The sequence below is a fragment of the Artemia sp. Qi Xiang Cuo genome, chromosome 1 (genome assembly GCF_049724085.1).
Source record: "Artemia sp. Qi Xiang Cuo chromosome 1, ASM4972408v1, whole genome shotgun sequence".
NCBI classification, from domain to species: Eukaryota; Metazoa; Arthropoda; class Branchiopoda; order Anostraca; family Artemiidae; genus Artemia; species Artemia sp. Qi Xiang Cuo.
Window position 1 is genome coordinate 85,804,008 of NC_142794.1, and position 21,566 is coordinate 85,825,573.

A 21,566-nucleotide genomic window follows, 5' to 3' on the forward strand; every position below is an offset into this window, starting at 1 on the left:
CGGTCCGCGAGTGGCTTACCTGAGTGGAGGCTGAACTTCTAGAGTGGGGAGCTTAATCTAGGAGTACATGTAGGGAGCTTATATTAACGGCCATACTGAGTCGAAATCAGATTGATAAGTTTCAGTTTCCCTGAGGAGCGAGTGGAGCCACAAGGACTAACGAGCTTGAGAAATATCAACACAAGAGAATAAAGTAGAATAATTATGCATTTATTATTACTTACATAATAGTCACAGAGTTCTTGGTTGTATCAACAAATCAGTAACACAGGTCTCTGAAGTAACTCAAAGTTTGTACACTTCAAAAGTTTATTACAACACAATCATGGTAAAAGACTGATCCAAAAAACTGCTAGAAGACTGGTGTAAGACTCAAACTAAGACTGGCGCCAAATTGTTAAGTCCTAACTATCTACTCTTCCTAATATCGCCAGAGGTTACATTTGGGTGTTACTCACAAGTATATTTTACAGTCCTTATTGGCTGCACTATTTGTCCTACATTGCTATTGGACTGGCTTGCACCAATGGGCTACTTGGGTTTAATTAAAGTTTATGACTTTTAAGATATCACTCTGGAATTTTTCTAACAATTAAAAATTCTACACTGCAATATTCTGCTAGCAGGTGTTGCTTAATTTATGACTTTTAAGATATCACTTTGGAATTTTTTCGAACGATCAAAGTTTTATATTGTAATATTTTCCCAGCAGGGTGTCGCTTAATTTTCAGAAGACTTATATTTTATTTATTTGAAAGTTGGTAAAGGATAATAAAATTTAATTTCACTAAGATAACCAGTTTTAAGTTTAGTCTTCAAAACAATGCAGTTAGCTTAAGCAAAAATATTTTGCATCTCGAGTGACTACTTTTTTGTATTGTAAATCTTAATTTCTTGTTAGTTTGGTATTTTCGAGCTCTTATTGTTCGAACACAGGTGTTAGTCACCTGTCGTACAAGATTTGGTCAAGCTAATATTTATTGGATACTTTGGAGACGGGGAGTCGGATTTACTTATTACATTTTCTGTGGGAAAGATTTTTGTTTAATTAACTACGTTAAATTTCAGTATTTTAAATTGAACGCTTGATATTTTTTTGATCTGTAGGTTACTCGAATTTTCGGATTCACATTCTTGGGTGATGTTACTTTACTGGGGTAACTTTAATTGGGGAATTTTGATGTATATTTTTTTGAGAATCTATCCCATTACATATCATCCATCCCATCTTTAACGATGTCCTCATCGTTGTTATGCTCTCTCCCACTTTTGAATTTGATTTTTTTTTATTCAAAAGAATTTATTTTGTACTAATTACTTGAATTAGTACTTTAATAATATTCATATATTTTTTTTATATACCTGATTGCTCTACTAGACTATACATGTAACAACATCACTTTTAAAGTTTATGGCCTACTCACTCGATTTGGCGAAGGGGCCAAAGAGTTTCTACATTAGGTTATGTGATTATATAGTAATTGTTATTTCCTCCACCTAACACTAATTTTACCTTCACCTGATACGATTATCTTATCACTGGAAATGGTACATTTTTTCTTTTCTAATACTCGACTATACTTTCACCTGACGTTATAATGACACGATTGAATTTTTATTCCTTCAGCTGATATGCTAATACTTTTACTTAGTTTTAACTAATCTAAGTTCGGCTTTAATAATTGTTTTATTACATAACGTGGTACATGTTTGCTACTTCTAATGCTAATTTATACTTCCACCTGACGTTATATAGGTACGATTATTTTATTATTCCTTCACCTAATATTAAAATTACCTTCACCTGATGTTCTAATACTTTTACATGGCTCCAACTAGTTAAGTTCCGCTTTTGTAATTACTTGATTATTTAACGTGGTACATATTTGCTACTTCTAATGCTAATTTATACTTCCACCTGACGTTATATCGGTATGATGGGTATTTGACTTCAAAAACATCTAACTACGTCTAAAATATCTAACTACATCTAAATTTTTAACACACTAAAATTAAAATAATTTGCAAGAAAAAGTTTGACACATTAATAGATTCTAATATTAACGTCTGATTGCAACACTGAGCTTATGTAATTTACACTGATTTTCATTTGTTTTATGAAAAGCGCTTTATGTTCATTAAAGTTATTGGCTAGATACATAAGATTTCACACTTACTTCATCATTCTACGTGTCTATATTACTCACATACGTTATCACTCTTACTTTGGGCTTCTATTAAATTAATTACTGGGTTGGCTATTGTTCATGGTTTGTCATCTTGGTGTTTTACTTCCTGTCACTCGCTCTTTGGAATAAGTGTTTATGTTGTCCGCAAGTATGACTGTATGCACAAAATTGTCCGTGCGTAGTTCCTTACGTCATATACGAGGGGTTGATGTTGTAGATTCGTTGAAATGTCTATTAGGTACATAACCCTTGGGGAATTGATTACATGAAATGGGTATCTTGGTCGCTAGCTGGGTATCTCTTCTTTGATACAGTTTGGCCGGGGAAAATCAAATACTCGTACAGTCTGTGTTTCCCGTAACTTTTTCAAGTTCAGTCCATCTTTTATTGGAACTGTGAGCTGTGTTTCTAATTTTTACGTTAACTATGGCATGATTGTAACTTGATTTAAGTGCCTTGGCTCGACGCATTGTCTTTGATTTTCAATTCGATGATTCACAATTATTGAGGGCTTAACATGGAGGTGAGAACAGAAATAGTTGTTTGGTTCTATTCTCTGAACACTTGATTTTGGGAAAAACTTTAGCACGTACAGTTTATGTTTCCCACAAAATTGATTATGATTGGTTCTTCATCTCATGGAGGATGATTTGGTTTTGTGATATCTAATAATAACTGGAGAGTCTAAACTTAAACTTTTTGTCTTGGTTAACATATTGTCTCTGATATGGGGCTTAAGATACATAGTCCCTGAGGGATTGACTCTAGGTTCATTCTTGGAGTTTCGCACATTAAATCTTAAGGCCGTTGCCGTCTAAGGATTTGACGGGTATTTATGCAGTTTTACGACATGACTGGTCGAGGCGGTTCTTTAGGTAATCATTAATTCAGGTATGTATTTGTGTATAGGGTCCTTGTTTCCCGACACAGCTTGAGGTAAAATTACCTGGTACAGGGTTCTGGTGATCTGGATTGGTGATCAGAATATCGTCTTCAGGTATTTTCTTGGTGAGTACTTGTCGGTGGTTGATGAATGATGGAAGTAGATGCTACTGGGTTGTATCCGTGTTGCATGCTGGTACACCATAATTAATCTGCACTGACTTTGCTTCCTAAGAATATAAATATCTGGGCAGAATCATATGCTCTTTACAATTACATAAGTTAAAACATATATAACAACAATATACGGTTTTCATAATATTCTGCGTAGACAATTTTTTGATATAATGGTCATTATTAGTGGTACTAACAAAATCAACTTGGTACGTGTACAGATGAATGTAATGTTAAAAAAATAAGGTCATGATTAATGACTTAGTTCATGTTACTAAGCACATTACATTACTATCATATAAATGAGTTGCTACTCAAAAAAATGACTGGCGACTCCGAGTATACACGCACATATGTATATTTGTCACATATTCAATATTCAATACATTTTTTAAATATTATTAACGCTCATCTACTTTAACATTTACCTTTCTATTATACTACTATTTGCGAGGTAGGCAATATGGTTTATATGAGAGGTCTTGATTTACTATAAATTTACAAATCTTTACTGTCTATGCGTGTTCATACCGCTTAAGAAATATATCTTTTGCAGCCGCATGGGTCTGCAAAAACAAAAAAAATTTGGGGTATGACATGGCACGAATGAGGACCTCTTTTATCACTCGCTCGATCACGCCTTCCCTTACTTCTTGTTTTTTTTTACTTCGAAGGTTATCAGGTAGTTCTGGGTTTAGATTTTGCATCTTGCTCTGCACGTTGTGATCTGACCTTTCTCTTTTTCTACGTGTTATTCTCAACACTCTTCCGTAATTTAGGTTCAATGCGATTCGTATAGAATACGAGATTATGAATACGAATACTATTGTCAGGAGGGTATTCCACCAAAAATTTGTTGAAAATAGTCCGTATCTATTTTCTACATATGTCAGTCTTTGATCTTCATTGGTAAATAAGGGAATCTGATAGTCTAAGGCTTCTTTTATTTTTGTTAGTGGTAAGGTTCCCTTGATATTCTCTATTTATTGACCATACTATGGCTCTTAATTCTTCCTTATCAATAATGGGACTTGTATACGATTGATTGACTGGTTTTAAGTTGTTTATCTTTGGACTTATTATGTTGGTGCTTGTTGTTATGAGGGGCGTTTGCACCGTGGCTTCCTTAGTCACCAGTCGGCATCCTTGTTTTATTGTTATTGTTCCCACGTCTTGTAATAGTAGTTCAGTTCTGTAGCTTGGATCGATTCTCTCGGTGTTATTATAACATGAGATAGTCCCAACTGTTTCTTTCGGAACAGAAAACAGCAACAGATCATTTCTAAGGTGAATAAATATTTCTCTTTTAGTACTGCCTACTAGCGCTTCGCATGAGTTGGGAATTTCTTCTTGTTGAGTTTCTTTTAAAAATATATCCAACATACATGATCCGGGTTTTACGCTATAAATGGGCAGTGTTAGTTGGCATACTAGGTTTTTGAATGCTACACATTCCTTTAGGTCCTGTGGATTTGCTAAGGCATATTTCCTCCTATCTTGATCGACTAGCAAGTATTCCGCTTCAGGGGTGATAGTCATGAACGAATTAGTTGTACCTATATTGGCAGGAAACGTGGAAACTTTATACAAATCATATATTGATTGTTGATTTATTAACGGAATTGTTACGACTGTAAACAATTGTTTGCTTATTTATGTGATGTGAACATTTTGATTGGTGTAATAGTGGACTAAGTTTGCTACTTCCGGCTCTGTTGGTGAGTGTAGTCCGAATGTTAAATGTGTTTTTATTTCGTACAAGATATTTTTCAGGTTCGAAAGATCCACCAGGTCATATGACAAGGTTCCTCCGGTAAGGGCAAATAATGCGAATTCAAATTTTCTAACGTCAGTTGCCAGGTTAAGTAATGACATTGTCACTATGTCTAGTGATACCATGGTGAGGCTCGAATCGGTAATCACACAATCTACTTCATTTTTCAAATAATTCATTATGATTACTGTTTTTGATATTTTCTTTGAGATTGCCTCAATTTTGTCTTTCTGGTAATTGGCTATACTGGCCTGTATTTTTTGGACATGTAAGGTCACGTTCATGGCATTATTTAGTTTTCCTACGTTTTCCCTTAGGATATTTAGGTCTGGTTCAGTTGAAAGGCCAAATAATCGTGAGGCTAGTTCTCCCACGATAGGTATCAGACTCGCTGATCTTCGATATTTGTTTTTTCGAAAAAAAAACTTCAAAGATTCCTGTGGAACTTTCTTTTAACTTTTATATTTATGTATTGAACAATTCAAATAGTGCTTGTAGTCTCTGTCTATACAATACTAGGAAAGATTGGTGTATCGATACTCTTAGAGCGTTTTTCTCGTTTAGCTCAGGTAATGGTTCGATATCTTCCTTTGCTGGCTCATCGGCCATTGCTAATCTAGCACACGTACGTTTACCGTCTATTGTCCAACACTTCTTGTGTGGGTAATCATCTTCTTCCTCCTTTTTAGTTTTATCTTTCTTTCCTGATGGTTGAAACGCCTGTACCTTTATCGTTTGCATTTCGGTATGCCTTACTGGGAGTCTTGCTCTTAAGCCTATAGTAAATACGCCTATCGATTGGATGCAGTTAAACATGGGTCCAGTTGACAACGTCCATTTTGTAAGTATCGTGGGCCTTAAATAGCTTATTGTAGTTACAATTCTTGGTGATTCCTTGCTAAGTGCGGTTATGTCCGGGGCTGTGCTTGTTGTAGTTTCCGACATTGAAGATTGTATATCTCTTACCGGAGTCTCATATGTAGGCGTGGTTGTTTTGTTGGCTGTTCTTCTTCTTTCAGTAGGCTTTTTGTTCTTATCGTCTTGTTGTGTATTTGAGGATTTTAATTACTTTAGGTTCATAATTTGCTTGTAATCCTTTTCCTTTGTGAGTTTTGATATTATTCGCTTCGTAACATTTTGTTCGGCATGATTTTGCCATAATTCCTTGAGGAAGGTCCATAGGCTTGGTAACTCATTTAGCATAGCGTAATTCCCTTCATAGAGTTTATTTTTCTTAGAAGTTTCCAAGAGTGACTCGGTGGTATAGTTTACTGTGGTATGTTCGTTCGTAAGTCCTTATACACTGCTTAATTATCTTTTCTTCCTGTTTCCGGGATTGTTAGTTACTATATCTTTATCTATTTCTGCCATTTTCCTGTCAAAATCGTCCACTATGAATTTGACTTTAGCTTGGGACGAATTGTGGATATATTTTCTTTATCTTCCTGGTAGTGCATGTCTTTTATTATTTGCAAGCTCTTATCCGATTATAAGACCTGGAATATGGAATTACTTAATTCATCGGTGCTCTTCTCCAGCCTATTCAAATGTTGAAATAGTGTCTCAAACGGTTTAGGATCCTGTTTCATAAATATTTTCCAGGCATTGTGGCTTGCAAGTAATGAGTTCTCATGTTTAAAGATTATTCCATGTTTTACGATGTCTTGGGCTATAGTTTGGGAAATGAAGATTGTTATGACCTTTGTTATCCACATCCTTTTTGCTGTTTCTGGAATTAATATTTCATTAGACATTATACAGAAAGACTTCCTATGATTGATTATTGAACGAGAACTCAGATTTCTATTATTTGTTCTTTCTTTTTTTTCGGGGGGGGGGGGGAAAAGATAATGGTTTGATATATTTTTAATATATTAAAAAGTTCTTTGTGGTCCGAAGGAAAAAAGGTAATATTGAGACTTGTTGTCGTTTAATTTGTTACATCGCTTATGGTTATTGCACTGTTGATTCTTAAGCTGGGGGGATAGGTATTTTAATTTTTTTTGCGTAAGAATTTTTCCTTCCACGTAATAGGTTGGTTAACTTATTTCGGTTGGCGCATTTTTTTTGATTTTTTAGTTACTTTTGATTTTGCTACATAGGTTTTTATTCTTTTAAATATAATTTCATTTTTCATTGCGCGGTACATTGCACTTTTTGGATTATATAGATACTGCTTATAATATCTTGTTTCTTGGAGCGGGTCATGTTTACCTTGATATTTTACACAATTTTGGTTTCCTTCAATCTTGTAAACTAGTTTTTGCTTTCTACATTTATCGAGGAGTAATAAATCTGTTTGACAAGGACCCTTAACGTACCAATATCGAATTTTATATTGTTTTTGCAACTTTCTTATCTCGTGTTGAACTAAATAAAGGTACTTGCCCTTTCTGCCGTTATATTTTATTCCTAATTTGCCTCTTGCGGGCCGATATTTGGGCGTATTTGCTAGATTTAACCCGAAGATATATGATCCTTTGTCGTATCCCCTTAAGTCGTACTTGACGTCCCATTTTTTCGCAAAGACTTCTTCCCCTGATTTATCCACAATAATCATTGCCGCTGAGTATATGACATTTTCTTTGGCATGTTTAATGCATATGAACTCTGTGTCAATAATTGCCTTGGCCATTATTTTGAAATAAAAGGTAGTTTCTAATGATCTTTGTTTAATTTATCATTTTTTCAAGATTGGTTATGATTATGGTACACTCTAGGTCGAAGTCAAACTACCTTTTCACCGGCATTTCCTCAATAGATCGGGTACTAATTCGTTCAACCATAACTTACTTAAATCTCCATGTTAACCAATAAAGAATATTTACCTTGAGTGGAAAAACAATTCGACATTATGTTAAAGTTGTAATGATAATTCACTAGCGCCACATTGCATTTAGCTCTGTGTTCGTTCGAAAATGATTTCATCGATAAAGTTCCATACTCTAGTTTAACGACCTTGCGGTCGCGTTATAAACTTGAAAGTATAGAGATTTTAGTGAAACTACCTTTTTGTCAATATATTGATAATGTATTTAGAGTTCATGATATTTACTCTAATTCATTGTTTCATAAATAATAATACAATAATGGCCTATAATGCACTTTTTTTTTTATTAATCGATTTTCATAGTTATAACACTTCAGGTAATATTATAGGGTTCTTTTATCACTCATTTTAACAAGATTATTTATATATACAGTTTCTCCCACTGAGGTTGGGTTTTAATTTCAATATGGGTGCATCATCCGGCAGTGCCGCCTTTGAATTTGGAGATTTAAGCATATCTAGAAGTCGATAATCTTCCCATGAAGAAACATTTGGGCTGAGAAATTGAATTTCAAATACTATGTCATTTTTACCGTTTTCAGGCATATTTAGGAACATTAAATACACTAAAAGTCGGTTTGGAAGGTGCAGGCCTTCCAGAGTAGTGGTTTTGTCATTCCTTCGCATATTTTGACGAATGACCTTCCGGCACAGCTGTGATAATGACAATGGGTCATTTATTATTTTCACTACAGAGAAACTTAAATTTGCGTGCGATTGGCAACAGCACAATTGCTCACGCACGATTACGTCCAACCCAGGGACTATTTTTCTTCCAAAATTTTCATCTTCTTGGAAGAAATTCAAGGTTATTTTTTTATGTCTTTATAATCTCTTGGGGTAACCTGAAAAATTGCGGATCCCATTGAAGGGTTTATTGGATTTAGATACGTGTTATTTACACAATTGACGTACAGGATTTTAAGAAAGTTTTCACCTTCTAACATGTGTCCTTGGTCAATTAATATGGAGAGAAACTTAAGGGGCCAAATTGTAGTTATATTGTTATCATCATGATCGTACTAAATATTGTCGGCAATATATTTAGACAATGAACTATACTTTTTTGCTGGGATGTGTTGTACTACAATTTGGAAGGCCAGATTGGCACTTTGTCTAGTTTTTTCCAGTGTTCTGGTCATCGCACATGCGCTAAAAATTATATAGTACTAGACTTGCCGTTAGTCTTAGGATTATTCTTGGTTCCAACATAGTTTTTTGAGATTTTAGAAAATAATATAGTTTTGGACAGTCAAGATTTTCTACTGCTTTAATAAGTTCCTCTTCTTTCATTAAATTGTGAATATGTCCCCATTCCCTTAACGGAGCATTAATATTGTCTACGCTATGTCTTATCTTAAGATTCCATAGGATTGTATCTTGCCGTCTACGATTATTTAACCGTTGATGGCTTGGGTATTTTATCATAATTACTATTTGATTGTTTTACCAGATTTTAGGCTCAATATAAGCACGTACCGTATGGTTGCGTGTTCTTGCGTTTCTCTTAACCAATGGTTGAAGATTAGTTACACACCGTATCTGGAAATGTGTTCTTATTTAAAATTTATTAGTAATTATGAAATAAATCAACTAAATATGAAAAAGGTTATAATGATTAAGGCATAGTAATAGATTGGTTAGGTGCCTTTAATTTGACAACATTTGTTATTATTTTTAGCTGTTTTTAGTTTACTCCTTTAATTTATGGTATATGACTTTCACTGGTATCCTTGGGTTCCTTTTCCTAATTGAGTTGATCTTCGTAGGGAATACCTCGGCACGGTGCCTGAACACGAAATTTAATTACTCGCGTTCCAGCACCCTGTCAACGTATACCCCACGCATCGGAATTTTTGTCCATTTTTATTCCATATTCTCGTATGGTCACTTATGTTTTCACATTTCCTCTAATGGTGGGGGTTAGGTAGGGTAATTTTTGGTGGGTCGCATAATTAATTTTACTATTTTTTTTTTGCATTCTTTCTTCTGTTCTAGATGTACTTCGCAAGAGATACCTTCACCTTGCATGCCTCTCCCAAACAGTCAACAGGAAAAGTATACAAGGCTATGGCATTCCCCACGTATTGGGCTTCTGTCCATTTTCATTTCATATTTTTGAATGATCCGTTGCCTTGTCACATTTCTTCTAATGTCGGGGCTAGGTATGGTCATTCCTGCGGGTTGGCCCTTTCATTGATCTTTTGGCATTTTATCTTCAGTTGTATACTGCAAGAGATACCTCAGCGTGGCACTTGAACACGAAACTCAATCACTCGCGTCCCCGCTCCATGCCAACGTACACCCCACATATCAAGCTTCATTGTCTTCTTTATTTCGTATTTTTGCACCACCACTTTTGTCGTCACCTTATTTTCTTGTGGTAGAGGTGAGTTAGGGTAATTCTTGCGGGTCACTTTTTGTAGAATGGTTAGTTGATCTCGTCAAAGTTCCCCGGTCAAACTGTATTGAACAGTGAGATAGAAGACATCGCGGGTCACCACAGCTTCCTGCCGGCTCCCCACGACTTATGGTAGTTTTTTTTAATTCCAAGACTGTAGCTTCTCATTATATGATGATCAATTTTTTGTAACCGTCTGGTCGTTTCTCATAATAGAGCTAGGGCCAAATGGAAACGGGATGTTATGTAGACACCATCCGCCATCTCCACATCGCCACGGCTTCCCACAACTGGGGGGGCATTCATTTACCACATTTCTTAGTTGCTTATTTGCTTTTTGTATTTCCATATCGAGAAATTTGACAAATAGGGGTTGTAGTGTTTGCCAAGCAACGTCTTGTTGTGCAATTAAGTCTCATATACATGTAACTCCCCTTTTTTTTACAGGGGGTGAAAGTCAAGTGATTGCATGGTGGGATAATATACCCCATGCTCATCCTTGGTTCTAACTTTCTATGGTTGGGTGTCCATCCTTTTTCACTATTATAGGTCATGAGGATATTTGAATCATATTTCCTTTATTGTTCTAAGATATTTGATGGTGCTGACCGTTGACTGTTGTTTTATTTTGTTTTTTGTGAATTAGAATTGCCCTGTATACTGTGCTTTTCTTAATTCTTGAGAGAAGAAAAAAAATTTTATTGCCGCCTTGGAAATGTGTAAGGTACTACTACTGACTTTTAGTTGAAAGTACTTTTTTTTTTTTAAGTAGTTAAGTAAAGGGTTATATTATATTTTTTTTGTTAGTATGTTTCAGTTAATGTAATGTTTGTTGATCAGCTTGAGGGAAGCCCAGAAGTTTTCTATTGTAATTCAATTTGGTATTTAATTTCTATGTTTGTTGAATCCTTATTTACAATAAATTTTTATTAAGTAATCTATGATTGACGAGGCAAATTTTTATTTTAAACAATAGTTTCAATCATTTTCATTACGGCCCTTTTTTTGAGAATATGGTTTTATTTTTTTTTTGTTACTTTGCAAAAATTCAGCTATTAGGCAGTAATGCCTTTTTTTCATTTATCTTTATATTTCATTTAATTATTTATTCTTCCGCTTTCATCAGCTTTGTATCTCCTTTGTTAATTGGGAGTTACGCGAGTTGAAGTGTAACTCATTTACTTTTAGGATGTCAAATCATTCTTCTCCTGTGGCGGAGTTAACGCCACGTGGTAGAGATATTTGTCATTAAGTGTGGGTTTACCTAAAAAAAAATTTGATAAGAAGTAATAAGTTTAATTTTTCTTGTACTTTTTAAATGAAATTAAGAAGTATTTATGTTTTGTAGCGTATTCGTTGAAGGGTAGAATCCGATTTAGTCTAATTCGGGTGCAATAATTCACCACAAGATACAATTTTATGTTATAAAGTTGTTGGAAATGTTATAGAAAAACATGGGAATCAAATCAAAAACGCGTTGTCTAAAGCTTGATTGATTTAAGTTTTCCTGAAAACCAGATCATTACACGCAAGGAATTGTCTTGTGTGACAGTCTTGTTATATCATAGAATAGATTATTTTCAATCACAACCCTTCTGGGTCGTCGTAAGGCATATTATCCCTATTCTGGGGGCGAATAATTAGGAATTGGCGGGTTGGCCCGATTTTCGCTTAAAAGTGTGCGAATAACTACGTTTAGTTGTTCTTTTTTTTGTTTTTTTTTGCATTCATTACGTTTCAGCATTTTTTTGTGATAGGGGTTGTGCCACATGGCGCAGGTATGGTATTATCAAGAATTTCACAGGTATATGTTTTATTTTTAAGATGATCCTAAAAAGTATTCGCTGAATAGTCTCTTATCTTTTTTTTTATCTCGCGGCACTATACGTTATGCCACGGACGTGCCGCACAAGTGAGCTGTGCGACTATAAAAAGGGGGGGACTCGTAATTTTGATTTGAACATTACCCATTTCATCTGTGGTTCCTTTTCTTTGGCATTTTATGGCGATAATCTTTAGTGGGTTATCCTTTTGTAAGAGTTTGATTCATGAAGAAAGTTCGATAATTTATCCATATTAACTTAGAGTCTTTGAAGCCTGTTTCAGAGCAAAGGGCAAGAGTATTTTGCAGGTGTGAAGATCTATTTAATTGCTCTCCTTTACAGCTCAACTTTCGCTTGATTTGAAATTACCCTTGAATTATTCATATATACGTTCATTATCATCTTGTTAATTTCAGTTAAGAATACTTGTTCCATAGTGGACAAGACTTAGCTCTTGTAAATATGATTGACTTACTATATTATATTCCTTATTGGGGGGAATAGGGATTAACTGTGACTAAAGGCCGTGGCTCATTCATAAGGTTAGTAAAAATTATTAAGTATTGTTTTGCTGCAGGTGTACGCGATAATTGTTTTGAAATAAAAAAAAAAATTTTTATCGTTTCATTATTTGGTCTGTGAAGAAGTTTCTAGGCCGCATCAAGGCAGAATTATATTGGTCTTATTTTTAATTAATTTTTTTTTGCAAAAGGATGTTATTATTTTCTTTTCTCTTTTTCCTACTCCAGGGTTAGGCTGAAACTTGCCTATTTCTTACGGCTCCTTATATTTTGGTTAGCAAATAGATTCCTTATTTTGCGAATGTCCTCCTTTGAGACTTATTGATTATCGTTCGCGGCAGAATAAATTTGTCACTGTTAACGAGACTCTAGTTTAGTTATACGCCTTGGCACGTTTCATTTTTTTTTTAATATTTTTTCTGCAATTGTAATATTTTAGGATTCAAATATATATATATATGCATATATCGTGTAGCTGATTTCTTGGATTATTGGCGAACGGTTTCATTGCAAGATTCGCCATTTTTCGACATTTTAGTCTTGCGGCTATATATTTTTTTTTTCGCTACAGCTTTTTCTAGGAAAATTTCTAGTTATAATTATTGATACAATTGGCAGTTTTTCTTTTTGACGATTGGTTTTATTCTTCGCTTAGCGGCTGTATGGCAATAACGTCATATTTGTTAATAGTTATACAATTACTGGTTTAATTACCTTGGACGTTGGTTATAGTTTTTGTTCATGGTGCCACTGTTTTTTATAGCGAAGCGCTTCTTCGATAGAGGGTCATCACAAGTAGGAAAAAAAAAAGAAAAATTAATTAATGCCTCTTTTTTTGCTTTAGTCTGTCTTACTTGTGTTTCGCAGGTACGTTATTTTATGATTTTGTTAACTATCTGCGCATTTTCTTGACTAAGGAAGGTTTATTTTGTCATTCAAGCTGTTTAGTCTGCACGAATGATACGAAATTAGGTTCTATATTACGGAGATTACTTGTCGAAGCAATATTATTTATGGTTTTATCATACCGGGCTTAAAGATATGTTAATTATCGTTCGACTACGCCATTACAGGAATTAAATCAAACAAATTGTTTAAGATGTTCGATGATAAAAGTCTCCTTTTTTTTGTTTTTGTATGTTTTTTTTTGTCTGGGGACACGCCTCCTATTAAGGATTATATGGCATCTCTACGGGTCAAAATTTATGCACGAGATTGGTATTTAAATTTTACAATTTTGGTTTACTTTTCACTTAAGGTTATTTTACGTTGAATTTCTGACGATACTTTTCTTTTTGAAAGAGAATTCTATATTTATTTTATATTTTCTTGATTATACTACATCAATCTATGACCAATATATGATCAACTATCTGAAAAAGGATATCGAGACTTCTAAAAGAGGAAACAAAAGAGGAATCTTTAGTTTCTACGGATGGACTTATCCCTTACTAAAATGTCCTATTACGTTTCTATAGGCTGAAGTCTACCTATCAAATTTAGTATTTTAAGTTCTACAATTTTGATTTATTTTTTACGTTTTGGGATATTGATTTGAGCCAATGCTGTAATGGTACATTGCGTGTCCTAGGCTCAATCACGAAAATAAGATATTACGAAAATGATGTCTACTTTCGCAAACAAAGAATTACATAATTTAATTAGTCCAATTTTGGAAAACTGGTTTACAAATTCCTAAATACAAGAAAGGATTTGAAGGAATAGTAAGGCTTTCTTTTATTAAGGGCAGATTTTGTGTTGATTGGTTAGGGATTGCATTTTTGGCGACAAGCAAATGAAGACACACAGGTGTATAAGGGGAGAGTGACCAAATTTCAACATTTCAGCCTTTGTAATGACCTGTGTTGGAGTTTACTGTTTTTTTTTGTGTTACGGTTACGTGGTTTGGATTGGATACCATTTTTGGATTATTTATTACAAAACCATTTCTAGGCTATGACGCAGTACCCAGGGTTAATTGAACTGTTCTCCTTATGTTTTCTCTAAGGGAGAGGGCATCTTGATTTTGTCGGGGGAGCTCGTAAACAAGTTCATCAAATTATCACTGTTTTTTTTGAATTCTTGAAACGCATAGCTAATTTTTCTGGTGTGGCATAGTCTTCAAGGATTCGCATTTTGCATAGGGCCACCTGAATTGCATAAGTAAGTTCAACGCTAACAGGAAATTGTAATATTTAGTAAGAGCTTCGAAAGGTAAGAAAAAAAATATTTTATTTGCAGGGTTTCCTTAAATAATTGAATTTGTTTAGAGGTTCAAGTGAACTCTTTTTTTTTTTATCGAGGAAGGTCTCCTTTTGATAACCTAATCTTCACATCACCACACATCTTATACGCGGAATAAATATTCACTATTTTATCAAGAGAAAGTACAATTTTACTTATAATTGTTTTCGATTGGTTAATTTTTTTTGCAGAATTTTCAGTACATATAATGACTGAGGCCTGCTTCCGTTATTTAGGTTGACAGCGGCCCTGTGTCTATAATTCGGTTAATATCGTATGCTTATTTGAGCTAAATCATGCCTCGCATTATTACTCTCTTACATCTACATATATATGCATATATATAGACATTTAATTAACTAGTAACCATGATAAGCTTGCTTATTATATTACCACTGATTACCTGGTTTTCTAATTCTTTCTTAGCTGGGTGGTTAATGCGATAATAACTCACGTGTATACTTTTTTTTTGGCTGGATATTTTAAGTTATTTGGTATTTTATAGCCTTTACGGCAGTTTTGGGTGGTGGTTAATTCCGGTCATCTTCTCTTTGATTAAATTTGGTACCTTTTGAAATTCCGTTTTTGATTAGATTTTGTATTATTTGATCCCGTATTAGATTTTTTTGAAAAAAAAATATTGTACAATTGATCTTCGAGGGGTAGGATCTATCCTAGTGAACTCTCATCTTATCGAATATCCAAGTATAAACAACCAAGCCTTTTTGGGGGGGGGATAGATATTTTCGGTGTATCATTCCTCCAAAGGCTTCCCGGATTGACTGCCAAGTTGAGTATTCAGGCGCCGATCTGAATACTATATTAAAATTAAAAGTAAATTTTGCATTATAATGGTTTGAGTTTGTAAGTTTCTCATATATTCACTCATAAGGGAGAAATTTGTAGTATATTTGTTTATTTTATTTATTATTTCTTTTTTTTTATTAGGAAAACACTATATTCTTGGCTAGCGGAAATATAAAATATTTTTTTTGTAGAAGTATATAAATTTTTACATCTTTATTTTTAGTTAGAAAAATTACCGCGTTTGATATTACTAGTTTTCCGTATCTTCTGGTAGTAGTTGTGTATTGGGTATTCCTTGTGGTGCAGTGACGTCCGAGGAATTGTGGCCCGTAGTAACATTCTCTTGGGTGTCAGGGTACTGGGTCCTCGTAATTACATTATTATCCGTTGGAGGATTCTGCTGATTAGTTTCCACTTGGGGTTTTATGTGGTGATGACGAGCTTGATTTGGAATCGCAAAATATGCAGGTTGGGATGGTCCTTCGTCGTAGATGTTAGCAGGAAGATTTTCCAAATATGGACTGAGGGGTAGGTCAATTTCAACGGTGAAATTTGTTGCAACAATTTTTTCTAGGTTGGAACAGAAATCTCTTTGTTTCTGAAGTTCTTCGGTAATTTTGACGTGGTTCTCGTTTAGTTGTTTTTCTAAGTTGTCCTGTTGAAGCTGAATTATTTCTTTCTGTGCTTTTAAGTGATCGTATTTATGCTGCAAGTCTAGGATCTTTGCTCGTTGGGACGCCAGAGCTTCTTGTATTGCCATTGTCGCGGACAGGACAGTACTGTTTCTATAATCTTGTACTTTTTTACCAATTTCCTGCATTTTATCGTATAATATTTGCAATTTTTGGATCTGGTCGGGATAATTATATCCCTTGACAAGCGTGGCGTCACTTATTGATTCCATTTCGTTTTGGATCTTGGCGGTCTGTTCTTTAATTTCAATAAACTGGGTTTCAATCAACTTATCCATTTGTTTAGCTACTAAAATCTCATTTATTCTTTTATTCATTCTTTCTTGGGAAGCCTTCTCTTCACTAAGAGATTTAAGTGTGGTTTCTATCATATTCTCGATTTTCACTCTTTCAGCTGCTAATTTTGCCGAGTCAGCGAGAAGTTTTGATCTTATTTGAAATAGTTGATCCATATTTGTTCTGTCAGTAAGGGGGTTGCACTGGGTATTTTTCTTTCGGAGGGGGGGGGCCTTGAACAATTCTTGTTCTTCGTCTATCTTCGGGATTCTTTTCCAAGCCGAGGTTTAGTTTATCTGGAAAAATTAACTATTGACTTATTTCGACCTTTTATGGGCGACTTTTATCGTAATGTCTTATTCATATATTCTGGTTATAAGTTTTTTTTTTTTTTTTAAACTGCTCATTTTGATTTAATATTACCTTATAATTTTTTTTTGGGGTACTTGTTCCTAGACGTATTTCCATTTTTAGGGTCTCTTGCTAATTCTGCCAGATTTCGTGGTAATTTCCTGTTCGCCTTCTTGTTTCTTATTCCTTTTTGATTTTCCCATAGAGATCAGATCAAATTTCTTATACTGTTTTAGTAGGTATTTTTGACCTTTTAATTTCGCGGCTTTCGCGTGGGCCGCGGCAGAAGCCTGTTTTTGTTTTGGTGCGTTCTGGGGGTAGTCAGGATCTGATTCATCATCGGACTCCGTCGAGCTAGTATCTGAAGATTCATTATTTGGGCTTTCGGGGGCGGTCCTTTGCGATTGAGGGGTATCTCCTGCCCTTGCTTCATATATCTCATCTGCTCTAGAGGTTGAGGGTTTATTTTCCATTTCCTCACGCTGAGGTCCTGTTTCGGGGGAGTTAAAAGATTCTTGGGAACTTTGGGAGGAGTCAAATACTTTTGGAGAATGTCTCCACTGCTTGAATGCCATATCTTCCGGGGGGTGAGGTGTATTACGTAGCATGGTCTGTTTCCAGGAGTGAGATTCTTTGGGTTTTACTTTAGATACCGTTATGTGATGGTACTGTCCCAAGTTTTCATCTTCAGGGTGTTCCTGTGTCCACGGCAAGGTACTTTGCCTTGTTTTTATCGGATAATTTATGATGTCCATGGCCTCTCTCAAGCTTTTTGTATTTGTATCCCTAGGAGGAGTTTTCCTCCTTTTTGCACCTGGGGTTTCCACGGCTCTGTTTAATTCCTCCTGTAGCGACAGGGGTCTTTCTATTGGGGTTGCTGGGGATACCATATCATCGGGAAATCTTTTGGGGGGACATGGAGTCGAAATTCTATCGGGGAAAAATTGGGTTTTTGGCGACAACGTATAATCCAATTCTTTCTCCGAGCTTTCTGTGGATGAACTCTCTGGACTCTTTGGGGTTCTTGCAGGTATGGGTATTAGGGGTTTTCTTTTAGGGATGACAAGGTTTTTCATGGCCAAAAATTCTTCAAAATCTTCCTCTTCGCTATTGTTTTCAAAATAGTTTTGTTTGAAATTAAAGGGTTTTAGTTCGGATAGCCTGGATTTAGGAAATTGATTTTCCGCGTCTGATGAATTTGAAGATGAGGGTTCGGGTGCCCACTTAACGGGGTATTTGGCACCTTTTATACGGCTTACATGTGCTTTGTATGTTCTTCCGTTTTCTGGATTTATCATTTTAAAAGTAAAATCGTTGTCATATTTCTTGATTATTCTGTAGGGTCCTGAATACTTGTTGGAAAGTTTTTTGCCCTCCATTTTAGCTTCATTTTTCAGATAGACACGGTCGCCTACCTTAAAATTTATATTCCCTTTGATTTTGGATTCATTCCTCAACTCTTGATTCATTTTACACTTTTCTAACTCTTGTCTAACTATTTTATAGGTTTTTCTCATCTTATTTATAAAATCTTGCTTATAGTCCTCTGTACTATTGTAATACTGTCTTGATTCTATGATTTCTTGATAAGGTATTTCAAAATCGCGTCCGAATAAAAGAAAAAATGGATTCTCTTTAGTCGTTTCCGAGTATGCCGTATTAATTACATTAGTCAAGTAAGGTAGATATTGATCCCAATCGTTTCGGTTGTCCTTTGAATAAATACTCAAAACATTGGAAAACATTTTGTGCCTATTTTCAATTTTTCCCTTAGCTTGGGGATGGTAGGGAGAGGTTACTAGTTTTTCTATTTTAAGGAAACTCGTTAGATCCTTTGTTACTTTAGAAACGAAGTTAGATCCATTGTCGCTAATGACCCGTTTAGGAACGCCAAACTCTAAAAATATTTTTGCTAAGGCTTTGCTTGTGGCATATGCGCCTTGATTTTTCAATGCTTTGGCAAAAGTGAAGCCGGTAAAATGGTCTATTACTGAAAGGATACAAGTATGACCTCTATTAGAAACAGGCAATCCTCCACTTGTACCAAAAAGGTCAAATGAAACGATGTCGAACGGGAACCTTGCTATTGGCACTCTTCTCAAGGGGGGATTTGGGTACATCTGTGGATTTTTTCCTAAGTTACAAGCTTCACATGCAATTATAAAATCTTTGAGTTTTGTTAACGACGACGGGACATAAAAGTATTGTTTTAACTTGTGAAATGTTTTGGTTATTCCTAAGTGTCTGCATATTTCCGAATGGAAGTACTCAAAGGCAGGTATTATTAAGTTTTGGGGGAGCACTGGGATTATTAAGGTTTGATTTCTATTCTTTTCTCCTGTTGCTATCCTGCAAAGGATTTCTTCGTCAAAGTCATAATAAAAATTGTCTATTTCCCGTCTTAGGGCTTTGAACTTATCAGGGAGATTATTAGAATTCACAAAGTAATTAATGAGGGTTAAACACATTTCATCCTTAACTTGGTTTCTTTTAATATTGGCTAAGGATAAGGGAATTACTCGTGGTCCTTTTTCTTCTGTAAGGATTTTTGGTATATTCTTCTTTTGTTTTTGTTTACTGGGATTAATGGCATTTATTTGTTTAGTTTCATTATCTGAAGAGTTATTCTCAGGGTATCTACTTAGGGAATCGCAAGGGGCATTCTGTTTACCGGTCACGTGTTCAAATTCGTAATCCAGATCCTGGATTTTCATTATCCATCGCGCGAAAATTGCAGTTGGATTCTTGAATGTGCTTAGGTACTGTAAGCTTTTATGGTCCGAGCGCAGTTTAAATTTTCGTCCTACTAAATAATGTCTGAATTTATCTAAGTGGTAAATTATAGATAGTAACTCCAATTGCGTTGCTGAATAACTACTTTCGCCTTTGGTTAGAGTTCTGCTTTAATAGCATATGACTTTCTCTATATATTGATGGGGGTCCTGTTGGGGATCGGGGTTGTTTTCCACGGGGATTATTTGGGAAAGGATTGCACCGATACCTAGAGCTGAAGCATCGGTGGTAACCACGAATTTACCTTTTTCAAAGTCTGGTAACGCTAATATTGGTTCAGAAGTAAGAGCTTTCTTGAGAGTGTCCAAAGAAGTTTGAGCTTCCTGAGACCATGTAACATTTTGGGAAGTTACTTGGGTTAGATCTCTTATGTGATGCGTGATTGAGTCATATTTGGGTATAAATTTCTAAAGTAACTTGTTAAACCAATGACGCAACTTAGCTATTTTATGTTTTTTGTCGTTTTATGGTTTTATAAGCTTTTTATCCTCTAGGGGTTCGGTGATCATTGACATTGGGTCACTATCATTCCTAAGAATTTTATTTCGGATTGAAACAAATTTACTTTTTCCGGTCTACATTTCAAGTTACCCTCTCTGAATTTTTCGAAAACTTTGGTTAATGTGTTTAAATGGTCCTCTGGTGTTTCTCCCACACAAGTAACATCATCCACAAAATGGATAATATTTTCTATACCTCGTAATAAGTGTAACAGAGGTCTACATAATGCACTTGAGCTTGTTTTGAGTCCGAAGGGTACTCTCAAATATTCATAAGAACCGCATTCCGTCGTTGAAAAGGCCGTTTTATAGACATCATTATCTGCTATCTTAACCTGGTGATAACCTTGTGTGAGGTCAAGGGATGTAAAAATTTTATTTTTGGTTGAAATGGAATCTAGGATTTCATCAATTCGGGGCAGGGGAAATTTGTCACTTACTACTTGCTTATTTAAGGCTCTATAGTCTACTACAAGCCTAAGGTCCTTGTTCTTTTTTGGTACTAGTATAACGGGGGCTGAATACGGGCTTATACTTGGCCGTATTATATTGTTTCTTTCTAATTCGCGGATTTTATTTTTTAACCAGCCTTTGTAGGGATGGGGGATACGATAGGGCTGTTTAGCTACGGGCAACCCTGTGGTTTGGATAGAGTGTTGATAAAATGGTATCAACCCGATATCTTCCTCACATGTAGAAAAAATATCTCTAAAGTTCCAAAGTAATTTACATAATTTTTCATTTAATTGCGTATTTTGTGTGTGATCTAATTTAAATTTTTCGAAAAATTGGGGTTTTGTTAGGGGGTACCTATTCTTTGGATTGTTAGTTCCAATGTTATTAACTAAGCTTTCCTTGGAGTCTCTCCATTTGTTTATCTCATGCTCAGAAATAAATTGTATGTCAACAAGACATGTTACTTTTTTCAACTTGATCATATCGTTTTCGCGCGTGTTAGTTAACAAAATGTAACCTTAGCCTTTTTTCGTATTAAATGATATGTTATTCACAGAACGGATTTTCTGAACTTTCTTTAAACGGGGATGCGAACCAGATCTCAGAATTGTAATTTACAGGTGTGACCATTTGAGAGATTTGTACTCTTTGAAGGGTAGTGGGGGGGATTTTTGTTTTACACACTGCGAACCCATAGTATTTCTCTTCCGTGTTATTTTCTATTAAATTAAGATTGGCGCTTGCTTGCGTCAGGTCTTCCGCTTTCGAGGTTGATTGTAGGGGTGATTCCAAGTCCTTTTCCTTTACAACAGTGTTTGGATTTATTATTTCATTACACAATTCAGCTATTTTC

General features: G+C 35.1%; 1 protein-coding gene across 1 annotated transcript; it reads right to left on the reverse strand.

The window, feature by feature from the left end:
* Window positions 1-17,083: 17,083 nt before the first annotated feature.
* LOC148956853 (uncharacterized) lies at window positions 17,084-21,195 on the reverse strand. The gene is made up of 2 exons (XM_089092298.1): window positions 21,068-21,195; window positions 17,084-19,541 (listed from the first exon to the last, which is right to left on the reverse strand). Exons 1-2 carry the CDS (start codon window positions 21,193-21,195, stop codon window positions 17,084-17,086), a joined length of 2,586 nt encoding a protein of 861 aa, XP_088948424.1.
* Between the last annotated feature and the right edge of the window lie 371 nt (window positions 21,196-21,566).

Coding starts and splice junctions, on each gene's coding strand:
- LOC148956853 (XM_089092298.1), bottom strand. CDS start 21,195: ATGATCAAGTTGAAAAAAGTAACATGTCTTGTTGACATACAATTTATT. Junction 19,542..21,067: donor ACTAACAATCCAAAGAATAG/GTACCCCCTAAC, acceptor CATTAATCCCAG/TAAACAAAAACAAAAGAAGA.